The 20897-nt window shown below is 42.4% G+C and overlaps 1 protein-coding gene across 3 annotated transcripts in view; it reads left to right on the top strand.

Moving 5' to 3' along the window:
- Nucleotides 1-13459, top strand: part of TTC39B (tetratricopeptide repeat domain 39B) — a 59747-nt gene extending 46288 nt beyond the window's left edge. For all 3 annotated transcript variants that reach the window (XM_053371891.1, XM_053371890.1, XM_053371892.1), the window contains 9 exons: nt 51-118; nt 212-271; nt 2065-2226; nt 3987-4078; nt 5007-5127; nt 5786-5897; nt 7380-7497; nt 8368-8484; nt 11010-13459. In XM_053371891.1, the coding sequence (XP_053227866.1) occupies nt 51-118; nt 212-271; nt 2065-2226; nt 3987-4078; nt 5007-5127; nt 5786-5897; nt 7380-7497; nt 8368-8484; nt 11010-11106 (947 nt within the window). In that variant the 3' untranslated portion in view covers nt 11107-13459. The remainder of the gene's footprint in view (nt 1-50; nt 119-211; nt 272-2064; nt 2227-3986; nt 4079-5006; nt 5128-5785; nt 5898-7379; nt 7498-8367; nt 8485-11009) is intronic.
- Nucleotides 13460-20897: the final 7438 nt, after the last annotated feature.

Below are 20897 nucleotides of genomic sequence, written 5' to 3'. Positions count from 1 at the left end.
GATTAACCCACAGCTTTGGGCTCTAATAGAGACTTTTGTTATTTTCACAGGAACAGGGGAAGCCAACCTTTTAGAAGCAGAGGCCCTCCTTCAGCCTTACCTTCAGAAGTTTCCAAAGGTTGGTTTCTTTTCTTTTTTTCTTTTACCTTATAACATGATATTTTTGTTGCAATTAAAAGCATTCTAATGTGTTGCTTTTCTTTCTCTCAAGGGTGCCATCATTCTGTTTTATGATGCCAGAATAGACATATTGAAAGGAAATTTTGAAAAGGTAATAAATCCCCACTCCTTTTTAACAGTAAAATTTGAGCTGCTTTTAGGTTTTTGAGATCGTTATATAATTCTGTTGTCTTGTATTCTAGCTTAACTGAAGCTTAACTGAAGCCAGGGGAAGCCTGTTTCCTCTAACGTGACTGTTAATTCATTTTTTAAAAAAAAACAAGTGTATGGGAAATTATTCCCTGCCAACCAGTGGACTCGAGACTGGTTAGGAAACATGAAGTAGACGTATTGGGCAGAAAGTAATCCTGTTCTACAACATGTTTACAATTCTGCATTTCTATGGGTATTCAAGGATGCTAATGGCTTGCAAGAGCAATTCACAATGTACATGTTGAATTTAATAACCTGTTCTCTGTTTATTCCATACCTGGAATATTTTTCAAGTAAAGACAGCATAGTCCCCACTATGGCTATTAGTTCAATTAATATAAATTGGGCCGAGGGCTCCAAAGATCATCATTTGTACAGAACTGCCTGTGCTATGAACATCTTGCTTATACTTTGAACCCGATCAATTTAAATAAACTTATGTATCAAACATGTAAGATCCTCGCTTAGGTTTTTGCCAAGTGAATCAGAGTCTTTCATGTTGCTCTTCAAAACCCTTTGTTCAAGACCCTGTTGGATCATCAAATGGCCCTGTACTCTTCCTGCCTAGTGTGCCCCCCTCCCCATTTCCCATTCATTCCAGTTTTATGAAGGCATGGGCTATTGCAGGTGTGGGGAATCTTTGGCAATGGGCTGTGCTGGCTGCAGCGGATGGGTGTTATAGCTCGCCAACCTCTGGAAGGCCAAAGGTTCCCCACACCTGGGCTATTAAATAGTTATCCTTTATTAGGCGTAGCAAACCCCACATTATCAAGCAGACACCGTATACAAATTGTGCAAAATACGAGCTTAACATAACAAGGTTTTTCCCGGTCAGATCTTTAACTCCAGAGAAAATCAATTTGCACAAATAATACAATACAGCACTACCGAATCCCCGATCAATTAAAAACCACTAATTCTCTTTATAATGACCCAGTCTTTCTACATGGACAGCACTCAAAAATTCAGCCACTATTAAAGTAATTTGATCATTCCTGTCCGAAAGCAGGTCCTGAACCGTTGGTGGCAAAGAAATCAGCCTATTGAGTTGTAAGGCCTCTAATAATTGTCTTCTGGCATAAATGCCAAAATCACAAGAAAAGAAAATATGCTCCAAATCATCAGCTTCCTGTTTACTACATTTGCAGAGACGCTCTGATTCTGGGAGAGCTAAATATCTTCCTCTCACTATCATCAAGGGAAACATATTAAATCTGGCTAACATAAACAGCCTGCACAATTCATGATTCTTCAGATTTGTCATGTATCCCTTTTGAAAATCCCTTTTGAAAATCTCTACACAAAGGGAGATTTAAATAGAGAGGAGAGTAAGTGCTGTGGAGTGGAGACAACACTTTTTTCTGTAAGATTCTTCCTGATAATTTCCCAAGTATCTTTGGGGTCAGAACACCTGGGCTATTGTCTTGCTGTTCAAAAAACAAGTAGCTTGATAACTTCTGTAGCCTTTTATTATCAAATAAAAACCAGAATAGGAGCGAAAGACTTTGTGTCGAGCAGAAAGGCAGCCCTGTTTAGGGAAGCTTTTAATGTTTGATGTATTACGGTATTTTAGTATTTTTTTGGAAGCCGCCCAGAGTGGCTGGGGAAGCCCAGCCAGATGGGCGGGGTATAAATAATAAATTATTATTATTATACAGCCTGCAACTTCTGTAACATATTTTTGAATTCTAGGCTCAGGTCACATTCCAGGAATGCATTGCAGCCCAGCAAGAGTGGAAGCAGATCCATCACCTTTGCTACTGGGAGCTGATGTGGTGCTATTCCTTCCAGCAGAACTGGCTTCAGGCATATCGGTATGCAGATCTGCTTTGCAAAGAAAGCAGGTGGTCAAAGGTAAATGGGTGATCAGATATCGTTATGAAGAGGCGAGAGCCCCTTCATAGTTACAGCTGATGCTTGCTTCTCTGCGAGTTCCACCTATTCAAATTGGGTGTTGAAATTCAGATACAGTGGTACCTCGGTTTAAGAACAGCCCTGTTTATGAACTATTCGGTTTAATAACTCCGCAAAACCAGAAGTAGTGTCCCGGTTTGCGAACTTTACCTTGGTCTAAGAATGGAAACCAGCCCTGAGTGCTCACTGGAAGGACAGATCCTGAAGCTGAGGTTCCAATACTTTGGCCACCTCATGAGAAGAGAAGACTCCCTGGAAAAGACCCTGATGTTGGGAAAGATGGAGGGCACAAGGAGAAGGGGACGACAGAGGACAAGATGGCTGGACAGTGTTCTCGAAGCTACCAGCATGAGTTTGACCAAACTGTAGGAGGCAGTGGAAGACAGGAGTGCCTGGCATGCTCTGGTCCATGGGGTCACGAAGAGTCGGACACGACTAAACGACTAAACAACAAAAAAAGAACAGAAGCCGAACCATAGAAGGGCACCGGCAGCGGGAGGCCTCATTAGGGAAAGCACGCTTTGGTTTAAGAACGGTTTTGGTTTTAGAACGGACTTCCGGAACAGATTAAGTTCATAAACTGAGGTACCACTGTACTCAGATGCTCCAGCTAGCAACTCTTAAACTTCATCTCAGCTACACATTTAACTCAGCACTGACCTGTGCTGAAGTTGGTTGAACTACCAACTGAGTTGCAACAGCTGTCTGTTGAAAACAGTGGGAACAGAGCGGATATTGGCGCTGGGGCAATTGGAGGTTTGGACTGCATGGTTCATTGTACTGCTGGAAAGAGGGGGCCATTCTACCAAAATATCCCCTGTTAAATATTCCGAATCAACCCCTTATTCAACGAATTGGCCTGTTTTTGTAACCTCTTGCCCCACTACTGCTGACTATATCCATTCTTTCTCAGAAAAACAGTTACTTTTTTGCCGGGGGGTGGGGGGTGGGAGGGATGCAAAGGAGATGCTTTGCCTGTATTACAACCCTCTTATAACAAGTTCTAGAAAGATAATTTTGTTTGATATCAATATAGCCAATTCCATTTACTTTACACTTAATAAATAATGTTTATTTTATTTTCTAAATACTTCTCAGACTGAAGTGTTTTCACTAGTAGAAACCCAAGGCAAAACACAGAATATCAATATCTAATTTCTTAGCCGTAAGTTTGTCAAAAAACAGGCCCACTCTTAACAAGATGTCTGTTAAAGACTACATTTAAGAAATATCTTCAGCCCTGAAAGTAATGCAGTGGCAAGACATTTTAGCGTCCTTAGCTCTACTTGAACATACTTCTCTCGATGATGGCATGCTAAGGGCAGCTTTTAAATAAACTTCTTTTTTATGGCCACCAGAATGCCTGTCCCCATAGCGGCATTTTAGGATTCCTGGCCTCCCCGCAACACCCTGCTGTTGCAGACTTCCTGTCACCACACCAGAGAGGCCTTTGGGGTTAGACTAGGTGTGCACTTTGTAAGGCTCCTCAGCTATCCTTCTGGAAGTGATATGAATTGGAATTGTACGGGAAGAAAATGTATAAAATAAATTCAAATGGTTTGTAAACCTTGCAGTATTAAAGGCATTAGGTTGTTTTATTTAAATATCGATTGGTGTACAAATGATTTGAATAGGGTAGACTCATCAACAAATATGTTACAATGAATGATAAGTATTTTGATTGTGTGTTTTTTTTATAGGCAATATACGTGTTCCAGAAAGCTGCCATTTTGTGTATGCTTTCAGATGCTGAAGTGAGAACAACAGGAGAAGACATTGTAGCTTTGTTTAGGTATGTTTTTTTTTAAAAAAAATCTATCTTTTCATTATGTCATTCTCACAAACTATTCTCACAACGCTGGTGGCATTGTGGTCTAAACCACTGAGCCTCTTGGGCTTGCCGATCAGAAGGTTGGCGGTTCGAATCCCTGCGACTGGATGAGCTCCTGTTGCTCTGTCCCAGCTCCTGCCAACCTAGCAACCTAGCAATTTGAAAGCACACCAGTACAAGTAGATAAATAGGTACCGTTGTGGCAGGAAGGAAAACGGCATTTCTGTGCGCTCTGGCACTCATCAGAGTGTCCCGTTGCGCCAGGAGAGGTTTAGTCCTGTTGGCCACATGACCTGGAAAGCTGTCTGCGGACAAACGCTGGCTCCCTCGGCCTCAAAAGTGAGATGAGCACTGCACCCTATAGTCAAGTTTGACTGGACTTAACAGTCCAGGGGTCCTTTACCTTTACCTTTACCCAGTGCTTTTTTTCTAAAAAAGAAAAAAATGTTTAGGGGCACTCTCCTTTTGACTCAAGAAAATCACCATTTTATAGTTCAGATTGGAAAAAACAAATACAAAAGGACAATGGACAAAAGTACAAAGATTCACAAAATGCGTACCCCCAGAACAAGCACTGCCTTTACCTAATATTTGTGTCTCTTCTTTTAAAAAATAAGGGGGAGAAGAGACACTATGTTCACCATCTTGTAGTACTTAAAAATGAGATAAATTCATAAGCCTTAAAAACACCTTTCTCACCTCACCTGAAATTCCACATGCATATTTATTGCTAAGAATTCTACTAGTATATAGAGTTCAATTTTTAAGAAATAGTTACAGGTTTGGAACTTGCTGGTTTTGTCAAAATATCTCGACAGTGGACCATTGAACTTCTGCTATCAAAGGTTTGGTTTTTGTACTGAGAATTCCACGGTTCCATCTCTTTCAGGCAGGTAGAAGGCCTGAAGCAAAGAATTGCAGGAAAATCCATCCCAACGGAGAAGTTTGCTGTGAGAAAGGCTCGACGCTACGGAGGCTCTCAGCCTGTGAAGCTCATAGTGCCTGCTCTGGTATTTACAGCCGACTTACTTCAATCATCTTTTGTGTGGCAGAGTAAATATGTGTTTGTGTGTATGTGTTTCTGTGAATAATGTAGGCTGAGTACATTTCCACTTGACTTTTTCAAAGAAGCATCAGCTGTTTACGTTTTTACCTTTTCACCTCTTATTAAATGAAAGGCAGCTATAGACACCTTCGTCTATAGATACAGGCAGCCTTACTGAATCACGTACAGCATGAATGTGCCTTTGCTTGAGGGATTATGAGCACTTTGCAACAGCTCTGTTCTGGATATAAACTGCACATCAGTCATGGGCAGGCTTTTGGAATCTAGAACCCTGAGATCCACTAGCCAGAGCCATAATGGTGGTGAGGGGGCAAGATTAGCAAATAATGGGGTAAGACTAGCAAAATATGCTAACCACATATTGAGTCCCCTGAGCTGTGATGAGCATCAAACATTCAGCACACATCAACATTTGAGATACTACAGCTCATAAAGGATTCTAGCAGAGGAAAGAAACATCCTTTTGCTGTTGCACTTGTTAATTAGGAGTCGGAAGCACTGCCTGATCTCCTGCAGATAATCCAGGGATTGTTTAGACACTCAAGTCAATTGATGGCGTACTATAGATATTTATTACTATATTTGTTTCTTATTCTTGTCAGGAAATGATGTACGTCTGGAATGGCTTTTCAATTGTTGGCATGAGAGCTGACCTCACCGAGAATTTACTAGTAACAATTGAAAAAGAAGAAACGGCTTTAAAAAACGAAACCAGTGAGTAATGTTTTAAACGTGTGATATGAAAACTACAAAGGGGTGTTTGTAATGAATCCTACTGGGGCCTCTAACTATATCCTGTAAAGGAAAAAGTGACTAATCTCGATGGATGTCTGTTCTATGCAACATAGTTTCATCAAAACTGCATTGGTTGCCATGATAAATAGAAAGCTGTCCTTTCCGTATAATCCCAGTCCTCATGTAACCCACAGAAATTCACACTCACAAATCTCCATGATACCATACATCCTTTGTTTGACAATATGCAATACTTGCGTGAAGTGAAGCTGAGTTCAGAGCAAGAAGAACACCAGTCTTCCAGAAGAAGTTTTGTTAATAAATTCTCTTCATTCCTGCAAAGGATGTAAAATTTCAGTTCTGCTTTGCTTTCACTGTGAAACAGAGTTCTGTTTATCTAGGGTAAAACAGGTGCTGGAGTGTAGAGGAGAGAGAGAAATTCTTTACACTCTGTTAAGTTAAGTTTCAAGATGTAAAGTACTGTAGTCTTATTTGATAGACAGCCTCTATGTACAACAGGTGATTGGTCCCCTGAATTGTTGGTTCAGCCTCTTTTTCAGCTTCTTTTACTGTCCTTTGTAGCTGACAAAATTCACTTGCGGGGAAATTCTTAATAATAATAATAATAATAATAATAATAATAATAATAATAATCATCTGTACCATGCCCATCTGGCTAGGTTTCCCCACCCACTCTGGGCTGCTCCCAACAGATATTAAAAATACAATAAAACATCAGTCGTTAAAAACTTCCCTAAACAGGGCTGCCTTCAGATGTCTTCTAAAAGTCGGATAGTTGCTTGACATCTGATAGGAGGGCATTCCACAGGGCGGGTGCCACTACCGAGAAGGTCCTCTGCCTGGTTCCCTGTAACCTCACTTCTTGCAGGGAGGGAACTGCCAGAAGGCCCTCTGAGCTGGCTCAGTGTCCGGGCTGAACAATGGGGGTGGAGATACTCCTTCAAGGACCTAGGTTTTGACTAACTTTTTAACAGTTGCATAGATCCCTGTGAGGCAGTGCTATGAATATTGCATAGATAACTTTGGCATACTCATCAACAGATCTATTTTCATTCCAGATCTGACATGATTAGTTATATATATCTGCAGCTACTGTTTTATCATATTAGCAATTTTTACCAATACTGCCCAGGTTTCAATCAGTTAAAAGGCTGGAGTGCAGGTTCCCAAGTTTCAATGAGTTAAAAGGCAGGTGGGAAATGTGGAACGATATATTTTACATTGCTATGTCAGAATATTGCTAAACAAGCAGTTTATTCATTTAATTGCTTTTGATAAGAAAAAATAGATACCGTAGTTAAATGTATTACACATTTCTGTTAGGTCCACTGTTGCCATTTGACATCTTTTACAGATGAGTCAGTAATTCCCACCCATCCCATGTACACATCCATTATTGTTAAGTTTGCAATTTTAAATGTTGTGCTGCTTTATTTTCAGATCACAATGAATACTACATGGATGACATCTGTCTGCTACAACTGCTAAAAGGTCTCTGTTTGAAACATTTAGGAAGATGCTTACAAGCAGAACTCTGCTTCAATCAAGTTATTCAAAGGTAAAAACAGGAAGTTGTATTTTTGGAAACAGTGATAACCTGTGACATCAGAAAGCATCCAAGAACATTTGCTGCTTGCTTGCTTCCTTGCTTCCTTGCTTCCTTGTTTGTTTGTTTGTTTTGCACCTAAATTAAGGGTAACTGAATTTTGTGGGAAAATCTTACTTTAGTTTCTGAAATAGACAAAACTGATCTTCCCCAGCTGGTATGTGGTTCAATGGTTGTAAATCCTTCTTCACTGTTCGAAGGTATAACACAAGCGAAGACGTTGAATAAAAGGAAAAGAAGACCTTCTTTCTCACATCCCATTGACTCCTCTGTGCTTTCCTGAACAATGTTCATCTTTGATTCCTAGCAGGGTAAAGTGGGGTGGGGGCATGGCTTAGGGTTCCTAACATTTTCCCCACCAAAGCTTCCATGCATTTAACAGCTGTCAGACAAGCAGGAATTAAGCAGTTGAATTTTTTTCCTGGCATGGAGAGAAATATATATACAGTGGTACCTCTGGTTGTGAACGGGATCCGTTCCGGAGGCCTGTTCGCAACATGAAAAGAGTGAAACTCGCAGCGGTGCATCTACGCATGCGCGGATTGCGATTCGCCGCTTCTGCGCATGCGTGTGATGTCATTTTGCGCTTCTGCGCATGCGCGAGCGGCGAAACCCAGAAGTAACCCTTTCCGGTACTTCCGGGTTGCCGCGGGATGTCACCTGAAAGAACGTAACATGAAGCGGACGTAACATGAGGTACGACTGTATATGGGGAAAATTTTACCTGCTAAACCCTAAAGCAGGTAGGCTTTTGGCTTGCCTGGGTTCTGTGCTATGTTTGGTTCCCTTGAATACTGACATGATGTCCTATTGATTTCTTAGTGAGAAGCAGCTGAAGTATGATAATTACCTGATACCATACACGATGTATGAATTGGGTCTTCTGTACAAACAACAGGATGAAAGAGAAAAAGCAATAAGATTCATAGAAGCTGCAAAGTAAGTGCTGATAATCTTTATACAATTATTATACAATTATTAGCTCAAAACAGATGAGCTTATTTGCTTTAGTTCACTTATAGTTAGTATATCACACAATCATAGAATTGTAGAGTTGGAAGGGACCTCAAGGGTCTTCTAGTCTAACCCCGTGCCATGCAGGAATTGCATGTCAGATGGCCATCCCACCTCTGCTTTAAGAAGGAGAGCCCACCACCTTCTGAGGGTGTCCATTCCACTGTTGGAACCACTCATACTGTCAGAAAGTTCTTCCTGATGTTTAGTCAGAATCTCCCTTCTGATGATCCCTTTGTGGCCTCTTCCACCTTCTGGGAAATTGTCAGCGAGGCTCTTGAGCAATTTGTTGGACCTCCCAATTCTTGGCAGATTTTGAGTTCCAACAGATCTTGAAGTCTCCCATGACCACTATATCTGTCCTTTTTGAATATTTGGTAATGTGCTGTCAGAAGGCATCATCCAAGTCTTCAGTCTGGCTTGGAGGTCTATAGCAGACACACACAGTAAGGTCATTGTTGTTTCCCACTCCTACAGCTTTTACCCATGTACCCCCATTCTGCCATTAAACTCAGACCTGTGCAGGAGTTGATTCTGCTGTACAAAACAGCAGAACAGCTTATACCCCGAATGCTTGTCCCAATTTCCACAAACCATCTGAAGGTGGGAACCTATTGAAACTACCCATGGAAGGATCTGTTGGAAAAATGCCCTGGGGCTGCCTGCAAGCCCCCAGAACTCCGAGCATCCTCCGGTGTGCGCAGCACTGGAAAAAGCATCTCCCTTCTTCTCCAGTGTGTTCAGCGACATAAACCAGCTTGATTTATGCACACTAATCTTCTAGCATAACACAGCAAGAAGCATGAAACATCGTAGATCTAATCTACTATTTATTTGCACATTATATACAGACTAAAGCGTAATGGCTACCGTTCTCTCCAGCTCCGAGAGAACAGACAGGAATCTAGTAAAAGTGAAAGTACATTACATAGTACATACAGATAGGACTGTATCTGGTTCTCACGCATCTTCTCAGACAGGCATGTGAATTACATCAATCACAAAATGCAGCATCGGAGGAGTGAAATACTAACAGGATCTTCCATAATCTTGGCACACTAATAAGGAGATCTTAACCCTGGTGCCCGGACGTGAGTGGTGCTGTGGGTTAAACCACAGAGCCTAGGATTTGCTGATCAGAAGGTCGGCAGTTCGAATCCCCGCGACGGGGTGAGCTCCCGTTGCTAGGTCCCTGCTCCTGCTAACCTAGCAGTTCGAAAGCACGTCAAAGTGCAAGTAGATAAATAGGTACCGCTCCGGTGGGAAGGTAAACGGCGTTTCCATGCACTGCTCTGGTTCGCCAAAAGCAGCTTAGTCATGCTGGCCACATGCTGTACGCCAGCTCCCTCGGCCAATAAAGTGAGATGAGCGCCGCAACCCCAGAGTCGGTCACAACTGGACCTAATGGTCAGGGGTCCCTTTACCTTTACTTTAACCCTGGTGCCCGTCAGGCATGTTTCCAGTGGCAGCTGGTCAGACTCCAAGGCCACATACTTATTCCGTCATTTTCTCTCTCCACTTTTCTTCATTTTTTTCTGTATGCTCAATGACCCCGTGACTCGGGACCTTCTCCATTGCCTGCATTACAGAGACATTTGTATTAGCCTGATTTCCCCACTACTCCATAGGTACCCAGGGCACACAGGGCAATTCTATACCTCTCTGCTGCTCTCAGATACCAATCCTGCTACAACATACAACGTTGCTAGATTCTGCGCAGCAGCGCTCAAAATTCATCGGAGGATGACCTGTGCCACAAACTAGATTTGTTGTTGTTTAGTCATCTTGGTTGTCTTCGACTCTCCGTGACTCCATGAACCAGAGCAAGTCTTGGAAACACTCACTTTCTTCTCCAAGCTTCTCCTTTTTTATGTCCATGGAGTTTTCTTGGCAAAATACTGGAGTGGGTTGCCAGTTCCTTCTCCAGGTGGATCACATTTAGTCTAAACTCTCAGCTATGACCTGTCCATCTTGGGTGGCGCTGCACGGCATAGCTCACAGATTCTCTGAGTTATTCAAGCCCCTTCGCCATGACAAGGCAGTGATCCACGAAGGGGAAAAGTAGATTTGTTGTTGTTTAGTCGTGTCCGACTCTTCGTGACCCCATGGACCAGAGCACGCCAGGCACCCCTGTCTTCCACTGCCTCTGCAAATTAATAGTTAAAGTCTTTTGAATATCAACCTTTTTATGCTCTGTCACACCTGCCAAATGCTCCTAGCTTATTTTCAATTCTTACAGACTTTTATATTCACCTTCTGTTTTAATACCTTTCAGCTTTCCAAAGCACTTCTAGATTTTAAATGACTGCATCCCACCCTTTTATGCTGGTCTTTGACTGTAATAAAGATTTGAATTGAATTTCTATATGTTTTAAAAATAAAAAGCCCAGCAAGAAACAACAGCAGGGAATGAAAGGTTAGTTGCCCAACTAACGTTTTGTCTCTTACAGAAACAATTACAAGGAATATTCCATGGAATCTAGGTTACACTTCCGAATCCACGCAGCTCTTAATAGTATGAAAGTGACTCCTGCTCCAACGCCTTGATGTCATTTGAGGGTGATGCATAACACAAGTGTCTACAAGTTACTGCTTGGAAGCCTACAGAAATCATGTAAATGATGTAACAAAAGAGATGTAGTTTATATTTTCTATCATTTGTGATATTTGAATGTTCGTCACCCCTTTTGAGCTGCTTCTTTTTTCTATGGCGCACTTCCATATCTCCGCTTCACATTTTAGAGGGAAAAATCTTATATTTTGTTTATAAATGGATTAATTTAAAGCTTGACGTGAAAGGAGAGTATTTTATAAAAATAAAAAAAAATTGCTGGTGCAATAAAAGAGGAATTCAAACACTTTATTTTTTTATGCAAAGACTAATATTGTTTATGTGCGGAACTATGCGATGGTTCTGTTCGTAGTTTCAGCAGTCCATGAAGGCTTGAATGTCTGCAATACTTTTATTATGAATTAAGACTGAGAAAGTTGGCTGCCGGTAGCCATAGTTGTATATTTGGATTTAAAGCTTAGATTTACGTACCAAAGACATGACTTTTCATATTGTAGCCAAAAGGTGAAGGACTTACGAGTCATTTCATGAATGTTAGCTTGAATTCTGTGCAATATACTGACAATATTCAGCTAAACAAAATTAGGGAAAGAGATGGGGGTTTCGCAGGGTTGCCCTCCAAAGCCGTGTTTTTTTACAATACGCAAAGTCAGTTGTGTAGCGTTAAAGGGGGGCAACCCTTGGATAATGGTAGCAATTCAGTCATTTCCCCCATATCTAGATATATTTAATTAAGGGATGTCACTGGGAGTGAACTGTACAATGAGAAAATACATTTCTACTGTCCTGTGGACATTTGACAGCCCCTCAGTTCTCACCACCAAATGTCATTTGATTCTGAGATTCCTGTAATTTTTTTTGAGGGAAATTGCAATTTCATTGTGAACGATTCACAAGGAAATTGACGCTCATAAATACAGCCAGCATTGCTGTACCTTTTTAAATACAGTTCTGTGGTAATGCAATTAAACTTTCTTATTTTCCAGTTCATTCCCTTATTAATACAACCATCTTATGTGTATTGTGCTATGGAATCTGGAGACAGATAGTGTGCACATTCTCTCAGAAATGTCCCTCTGTCATTTTTTATTTTTGGTCTTTTTCTCAGTATAATTCAATATGCCAGAATGCAAGTCCTACTTCTGTTAGTGTAAAGGACCAAAGTCGTCTGTCGTGAACATACACTGTTTATTATTGTGTATTTACAGTGTCATGGTCAGCATCTGATTATATCACACTCACTCAATGAACTTAAGTCAACCAAGGCTAAATCCACAGATTTCAATGGGTCTCCTCTGAGTAGGATGTAATCAGGTGCCTCCCCATAGTGTCATTACGCAGTTTAAGGTAACTTCTTTTTTCTTCTTTGGAACTCTGTACTTCGGTTATTAATTTATAAGCTGCTAAATGAATGGCAAAGTTGGACCATTAATTTATGAGCTGCTAAATTAATGGGGAAATTGGACTATAAGAGATTTGTATTTTTAAAAGATGATCTAGGATCGCAGTTGTGCTAATTGATACTGGACCCACAGTCCACATTCATAAGCAACAGCTGCAGGAGTCAAAGGACAATTCAGTCTAGGTTTCTCAGCACAGCTTCCTAAACTTTAGCAAATAGGTTTTCTGTTGAAAGCCAACAGCCTTTTTTTTTTTTTTGCCATATTCTGCAATAACTTTTGCCACCTGCTCCTTCTCAACTTTTAATGTTCTCTGTTTGGTGGCACTCCTATTTCTCTTTGGGCATTTTAAGATGACTGTAATAGAATTTCAGGGTAGCGGGTCTGCCTAGTAACATTCAGGATAAATTCAAATAGGAAAGAGAGTTCATGCCACATCCGAGGATCGTTTTGCAAACCACCTTTTCAGATTTGAGTTGTTCATACTTTTGCCAAGAAAAGCACATACAAATTCTGGCGCTTATGGCTTTTTTGGTTTCAATCCATGAGACAGGCTTCATGTTCATCACATTATTTTCAGTTCCAATATGAGGCTCGCAGACAAGCAGTTGCGATCTAAAAATACATTTTATTATGTTTGCTAACTAGTGGCTGTCTTAATCTTACTGTTTCTGAACGACTCATGCCATGTAAGCATTCTTAAAATATCATTGCGAATTAGAACTCTTTTATGTGTCCAGGGTTTTATGTACAAAGTCTCATTAATATCACTGGGTTACTTAATCCATCCTATTAGACAAGAACATGGTAAACATGTGGAGTCACTTTTAGTTTTAAATAAATGTTCTGTTAAATATAGGGATGCAGTTATTCAAGATGCTTAAATCAATCCTACGTATCATTTTGCATTAAATTATTATGACAATTATATGCTTATTAATATTTAGAAGTTTGATTCTTTTAGTGACGTGTTGCTTAAATATATATATCTATTATATATGCACACATTGCATTGTGCTTCTAATAACTGGCAACTGTTTTTACCTTTTAATGGAAATATCAATGAAATTATTAATAGTTTATTGAAAGTTTATTGAAGGGTTACATTGGTGTAAATTATAATGGTTATGTTTTACAGCTCTCTTGTACTACGGTAAATAAATTTAGAAGGTTTTGCCAATTGCAACATAACGATCCACAAGGAACGAATTCACGCTCTGTGTCCATTTTTAATTCTGGATTTGACGGTGAATGTAGGGGTTTTTTTTGCTTCTGTACTTCTTAGCTCAAAATACTTTTTTGTCTCGGTTTTATTTTACAAGCTGTCTAAGAATTTTCACTTTACCTATAGTTTTTTTTTTTAAAAAAAGAAACCCTGGAGAGATGTGCAGTCCAACGATACACATATTTGCTTGGAAAACAAGTCTGACTTGGTCAAGGGGAGCTTACATCCAAATAATTTTTCACAGAGTTGCAGCTTTAGCAAGCATGAGGTTTATAGTGCAACTGAGCAGAATTTAGGCAGAAATCATATTCATTTTGCCATGGGTTCTGTTACCCTGCCCTCCTTTGAAAGGAAAGGCAACTGACAAGAGCAGGCATAGGCAAACTCGGCCCTCCAGCTGTTTTGGGACTACAACTCCCATCGGCCCTAGCTAACAGGACCAGTGGTCAGGGATGATGGGAGTTGGCCTCGGTTCAGTATACCCCTATCGTTCTGCCCGGACACTGAGGTCCAGCGCTGAGGGCCTTCTGGCGGTTCCCTCCCTGTGAGAAGCGAGGTTGCAGGGAAACAGGCAGAGGGCCTTCTCGGTGGTGATGCGCACCCTCTCATCAGATGTCAAGGAAATAAACAGCTACCTGACTTTTAGAAGACATCTGAGGGCAGCCCTGTTTAGGGAAGCTTTTAATGTTTAATAGACTATTGTATTTTAATATTCTGTTGGAAGCTGCCCAGAGTGGCTGGGGAAACCCAGCCAGATGGGCAGGATATAAATAAATTATTATTATTATTATTATTATTATTATTATTATTATTATTATTACAAAACAGCTGGAGGGCCGAGTTTGGGGATGCCCCGATCCCCCTTGCTAGAAGCTCTTGGGTGAGAGAGAGGTGTCCTTCTGTCTGGTTGTGTTGGGCTCTGCAGACAGGAAGGCTGCGCCCCTACAGAGTTATTCCTTCTGCCCAATGGAAGTGCGGACAAGTGCACATATTCCTACTGGCGGTAGCTGTGTAGAGCCTTGAAGCAGCATTTCAGAACAGGTACGGCCGGGATATGGCCAAGGAATCGCTGGATCCAAGGCTGGCCCAGGGAGCTGCAAGTTGTAGCAAAGGGGCCAGTGCTGAGCTTTTCTGCTGGGCCCTAGTGTAACAACCGGCTTTCCCTGGGAGGAAGGACTGCAGATGGCGGCCGTGGGTCCTCGTTAAGCCCCGTTGTTACCTGGCCAGGGTTAGACTAGTGCCCAAAAGAGGACAGAAGCACGAATGCAATGAGATTTGAATTCTTCCAGTGGGAAAGAAGCTCCTGACCGCAACCGCACGCACCCTTTGACTCTTCTTCCCACTAGACTGCACTCCCAGTGTGTCCTTACGATGGCGCCCTGTTAGACACAACGCAGATTTGATTTCAAAGTGTGCTCCTCCTCACATGTGCTGAACACATGGCCCATGGGCGTTGCTAATGAGGGTGGGACCGAGAGGGGCGGCTCCGCTGTCCTAACACGTGAAGAAGGGCGTTTGTGTGAATCTTTCCGGTGTTTGCCAGCGAGCTTATGACCAAGTTGATGCTAAATGTGCTTAATGTCCACAGGTAGAAACATTAGCCCTGGTCCATAAAACCTAACTCACTGCACCCGGCTATTCTTCTGAACTTTAGAAAAGAAATAGCCATGGCGAATCGTTGTTTAACCATAATGATAATAATATCAATGGAGTTTCAGAATCATTGTGGTATGTGCTGGGGGCAGATTTAAAGGGAAACCAGCCTGCCTCTGAATATGTACAACCCTCCCAGCTGTCCTGGTTATGGGTACTGATGTTGTCAGCCTCTCCTAAACTTTTGGGTCTTGTTATCTTTGATAGCAGCTATTTTTGTATATCTCTTCCCACTTAATTCAGCTTCAGTCCTAAAGCATTTGTATCCGTTTGTATAAGAATACCATGTAGGGTTTTCTTTTCTTTTACATGATCATTTATGCCTTAGGAATAGCAGGTCCTGACATGTTTATATTATTGGGCCGAAACAGCCTGAACTATGGTATACTGTATGAGATCTTTGTGTATTATTTAATGGCAATCATTACAATTCATGAAAAATAAAGGCAAATATGTTTTTTTCTCATTGTACCTTTGCTTTTCTCCATATGCCAAGCTTATTCACTTTTCTGCAGCTCAGTGTGATTTGTGTGGTCTCTTGAGCTTGACTTTTTCTAAATATAATTTCCAGCGGAAACCATTCTAAGATCTCAGAACTTACTTCACTCATCCAATACTCACATTCAGTTTCTGCAATTACAAAAAACATGGTTCCCACCACCCCGCAAAAAAACTAGGGATCATAGGAGTTGTAGGCCAAAAACATCTGGTGGGCCGAGTTTGAGGAAGCCTGCTTTAAAGGTCAGCACCAAACTTTGAATGGTGCGCTGAAATGTACTAGGAGCCAATATAGGAACATTCCAGGATCAAATCAGAAGGCTTTTGCAATTCTGGGACTGTCCCTGGAAAATTGGGACACTTGGAGGATATGAAGAAGGAATCCAGATTTCTGTGGTCCTATAGTCCATTGGGTGGACCAAATTTCAGGCTAGTGGAATCTACTTAAATTTATTTTTTCCTTACCCTAATGTTCACTCATGACAGCCAGATCCAAAGCAAGGTAATGGAAAATGAGAATGAAGAACAGAGCCTCCCTCTGAACCGAGGACAAAAATCCACAAATGTATTTCCTGCACAAAGTTTCCTCCCCACAGTCTTATTTCGGGTGTGCATGGGATTGTTGGCAAGGGAGAGCCTTTTAGCTATTTGACAACTGGGAGTCAGAAATCCTCTCTGGACTGCAAATCGCACAGAGATCTACCATTAAGTCCCAGTTTCCCTTTTGCCTTCCACTCTTCTTTCTCATTGGTTCAGGGCTGAGTCATTCTAAAACCATGCAGGGTGTTCTGGAACTGGGCAGAGTTAAAATCTGAGGTCGTTTAGGTGATGTGTATATAAAGATGATAGTAAGTGCAGATTTGGGCATAGACAATGGGAGGCGTTATTTTGGAATTCTCTCCCAGGAATTTGGAGAGATAGGCATCCTGAAATAGAAATGGAGGGGGGAAAGTATTATCCTGAAAGATGGGGAAACCCCTCGATGTGTTTGAATTAAAGAGATATTGGGGAAGGTGTTATCACCCCATCACTGGGGCGGTGCTGTTCAAAATTCCACCCCCCTTGTTGGGGGAGTGGGGTGCCATTCAGGGCTGGAGGGTTGAGAAGTCAAAAAGAGAAATATAAGTGAAGGATACGTTGTTTGTGAAGTTAATTTGTTAAAACCTTTGAAAATTCAATAAAAACCAACATTTAAAAATATGAAATAGTAAAATAAAATAAATATATGATTAATAACTTCTTCCTCTTTGGTGATCACTTGTAGCCAAGTAAGATTGTCTTCCATAAACATGGCTTTTACAGTGAGTCCGTCAGTGACTGTGGCTGGCATAATACAATTTCTGCATGCGTCGATGTTAAAATCCTGGTAATTTTGGTAAAGGAGCAGCAGATGGCGCTAACGAGCCTTTCACAAACACGCAAAAGGTTTGGAATTGGACTGTGCATGAATTTTAGAAACGATGTTCTTAGGATGGCGGCAGCTTTTGAATCACGGCTAGCTATCTAATTACAATTTCTCCCCTGAACTAAATGTTTACTGCTGTGTAAAAACATCAATCGAGGGGCTAGGGGTAGGTTAGGCTGATGGTCCCTACCCTCTAATATCCCTCCGATGAAAACAGGGACGTCCTAAGGAAAAGCGGGACATTCCAGGATCACATCTGGAACTGGGACAGCTGTAAATCTGGGACTGTCCCTAGAAAATAGGGACACTTGGAGGGTCTGTCCCCCAGTACTTCTGTCTTGTTGGGGTAAATATAGAATTATATGGTTCTGGCGCCTCCTCATGTTGTTCCTTCTCCCTTCAGCCCTCAATGGACTCAAGCCCATGTGGCTAGATGTCCGTGGCTATAACCAGGACCGTAATAATTTTATTCCGGTCAGCTCTGTGACTCAGCAGTTACAATATAAAGTCACATTTTGTACGGCGCAGTTCTGAAACCCGCAGTGCCATCGATGCCAGCAAGCACTTTGGGGTACGTCAACGGCCGTGTCACAGCACATGACATTTTCCAGCGCCGCCTTCAACAAATCCTGCTTCCCCCCTGTTTGCACAGCAATTACGATTGAGGTGTCATTGCAGGACAAATAGGTATACATTTAGCAGCGTTTGAAATTACTTGCTGGAAAAGGAATGCTGTATTTTCAACCACTAGGAAAGATACACTTGTGAGATGTTTCCCAACCAGTATAAACATCTCAGATGTTCTGTCCATGACATCATCTCATGGCCCACTCATTTGACTCTACAAAGAAATGACTGTAAGCACCAGTTCTCTTTCCACCCAGTCCCACTCACTTAACAGAATTTCAAACCTTTCCGTATCACTGGATGCATTAGTGTGATGAGTGGGACCCACTGTCTCCCCCCCCCCCACACCAGTGGGTACAAACACCTAAAACTGAGTAGCCAATTTGTTACTGTTCAGGGAGAAGACAAGGACCTGGGGAGGGGGGAAGCAGCAAATTTGCAGTGGTTTCTGCAGGGAGGCTCCAAAAACATTTTGGAACAAATTATGCATCACATCCCTTCTGGTAAATGATTATAAAGTCTGGGTGAAATACACACAAAACCCCTTTCAGCTCAGCCTGCAAATTGAAGTATATTGAGTTTGTAAATCACATACAGACATTTAAACCTTCTGTTCCTGTTGGTAGACGATAGGGTTTTCAAACACATAGCTACAACAAATTTAACGTAACACAATGTGGAAATAGCAGCAGCAGCAACAATCCAACAATGTTGTCACGTTTCATCTCAGCTTTGTCCCTCTCTACTATACCTTTTGGCATTCTCGCCTCCCAAAGGAGGGCACTCAACTTGCTCTGTTGTCGTAATGAGTTTAGAAGGTGTCTAACTGTACCTATAAATGCACACAGCTTTACGTATGAAAAGGGGGTGGATGTAGCACCATAGGAGCATACGAAGCGTTATACTGTTAGACTGTTGGGGTTGCCTTTGAAGGTGACTTGCAAATTACAACTGATCCAGAATAGGGCAGCTACACTGGTAACTGGGAGTGACTGCCAGGACCATATAACACCAGTCCTGAGAGACCCAGTAGTAGTAGTAGTAGTAGTAGTAGTAGTAGTAGTAGTAGTAGTAATAATAATAATAATAATAATAATAATAATAATAATAATAATAAATTTATTTATTATTTGTACCCCGCCCATCTGGCTGGGTTTCCCCAGCCACTCTGGGCGGCTTCCACAGAAACCAAAAATACTCTAAAATATCACACATTAAAAACTTCCCTGAACAGGGCTGCCTTAAGATGTCTTCTGAATGTCAGGTAGTTGTTTATCGCTTTGACATCTGATGGGAGGGCGTTCCACAGGGCGGGCGCCACTACCGAGAAGGCCCTCTGCCTGGTTCCCTGTAGCTTTGCTTCTCGCAATGAGGGAACCTCCAGAAGGCCCTCGGTGCTGGACCTCAGCGTCCTGGCAGAACGATGGAGGTGGAGACGCTCCTTCGGGTATACTGGGCCGAGGCCGTTTAGGGCTTTGAAGGTCAACACCAGCACTTTGAATTGTGCTCGGAAACGCACTGGGAGCCAATGTAGGTTTTTCAAGGCCGGTGTTATGTGGTCTTGGCGGCCGCCCCCAGTCACCAGTCTAGCTGCCGCATTCTGGATTAGTTGTAGTTTCCGGGTCACCTTCAAAGGTAGCCCCACGTAGAGCGCATTGCAGTAGTCCAAGCGGGAGATAACTAGAGCATGCACCACTCTGGCGAGACAGTCCGCAGGCGGGTAGGGTCTCAGCCTGCGTACCAGGTGGAGTTGGTAGACAGCTGCCCTGGATACAGAATTGACCTGTGCCTCCATGGACAGCTGTGAGTCCAAAATGACTCCCAGGCTGCGCACCTGGTCCTTCAGGGGTACAGTTACCCCATTCAGGACCAGGGAGTCCTCCACACCAGCTCGCCCCCTGTCCCCCAAAAACAGTACTTCTGTCTTGTCAGGATTCAACTTAGCAGCCATCCATCCTCCAACTGCCTCCAGGCACTCACACAGGACCTTCACCGCCTTCACTGGTTCTGATTTGAAAGAGAGGTAGAGCTGGGTATCATTTGCATATTGATGGACACCCAGTCCAAACCCCCTGATGATCTCTCCCAGCAGCTTCATATAGATGTTAAAAAGCATGGGGGAGAGGACGGAACCCTGAGGCACCCCACAAGTGAGGGCCCAGGGGTCTGAACACTCATCCCCCACCACCAGTACATTTCCAAGCATGTTGGTGCTGACATTTAAAGCCCGAAATGGCCTCGGTCCTATATACCTGAAAGAGTATCTCCACCCCCATTGTTCAGCCCGGACACTGAGGTCCAGCACTGAGGGCCTTCTGGCAGTTCCCTCACTGTGAGAAGTGAAGTCACAGGGAACCAGGCAGAGGGCCTTCTCGGTGGTGGCACCCGCCCTGTGGAACGCCCTCCCATCAGATGTCAAGGAAATAAACAACTACCTGACTTTTAGAAGACATCTGAAGGCAGCTCTACTTAGGGTATTTTTTAATGTTTGATGTTTTATTGTATTTTCTATATATGTTGGGAGTGGCTGGGGCATGATGATGATGATGGTGATGAAGCTCAGTATCGTCTACTCCGGTGTTCTTCAACCTTGGGTTCCCAGAGTAGAGCCCTTGCTGCAAGCGCAAGTGGAAATCTCCTGCAGACTTTTCCCATTCAACACAGGGACAGTCAAAGCAGTGGCTGAGAGGGTAGAGATGCAACACATGAAGATGGGGGCTCAAGGTTGGCAGATGCCTCTCTGCTATCACCCGCACCTCAAAAATTCAGTTGTTCAGGTGATCTCTCCAAGCCCATGAGTTCGTCAGGTGTTTGATGTGGTGGCAGACAGTAGTCAGACGAAGTTTCGATGGAGGTGCCGATTCAAAAAGGCGAGAGAAACTGGTCCAGCAATGCTGTGTTAAACTTGGGTATGTGCATGGGAATTTACATGTGCAAATATGTGCATAAAGATGTTAG

Source organism: Podarcis raffonei, chromosome 17 (genome assembly GCF_027172205.1).
Source record: "Podarcis raffonei isolate rPodRaf1 chromosome 17, rPodRaf1.pri, whole genome shotgun sequence".
NCBI classification, from domain to species: domain Eukaryota; kingdom Metazoa; phylum Chordata; class Lepidosauria; order Squamata; family Lacertidae; genus Podarcis; species Podarcis raffonei.
This window is presented reverse-complemented; position numbering and strand designations above follow the sequence as displayed.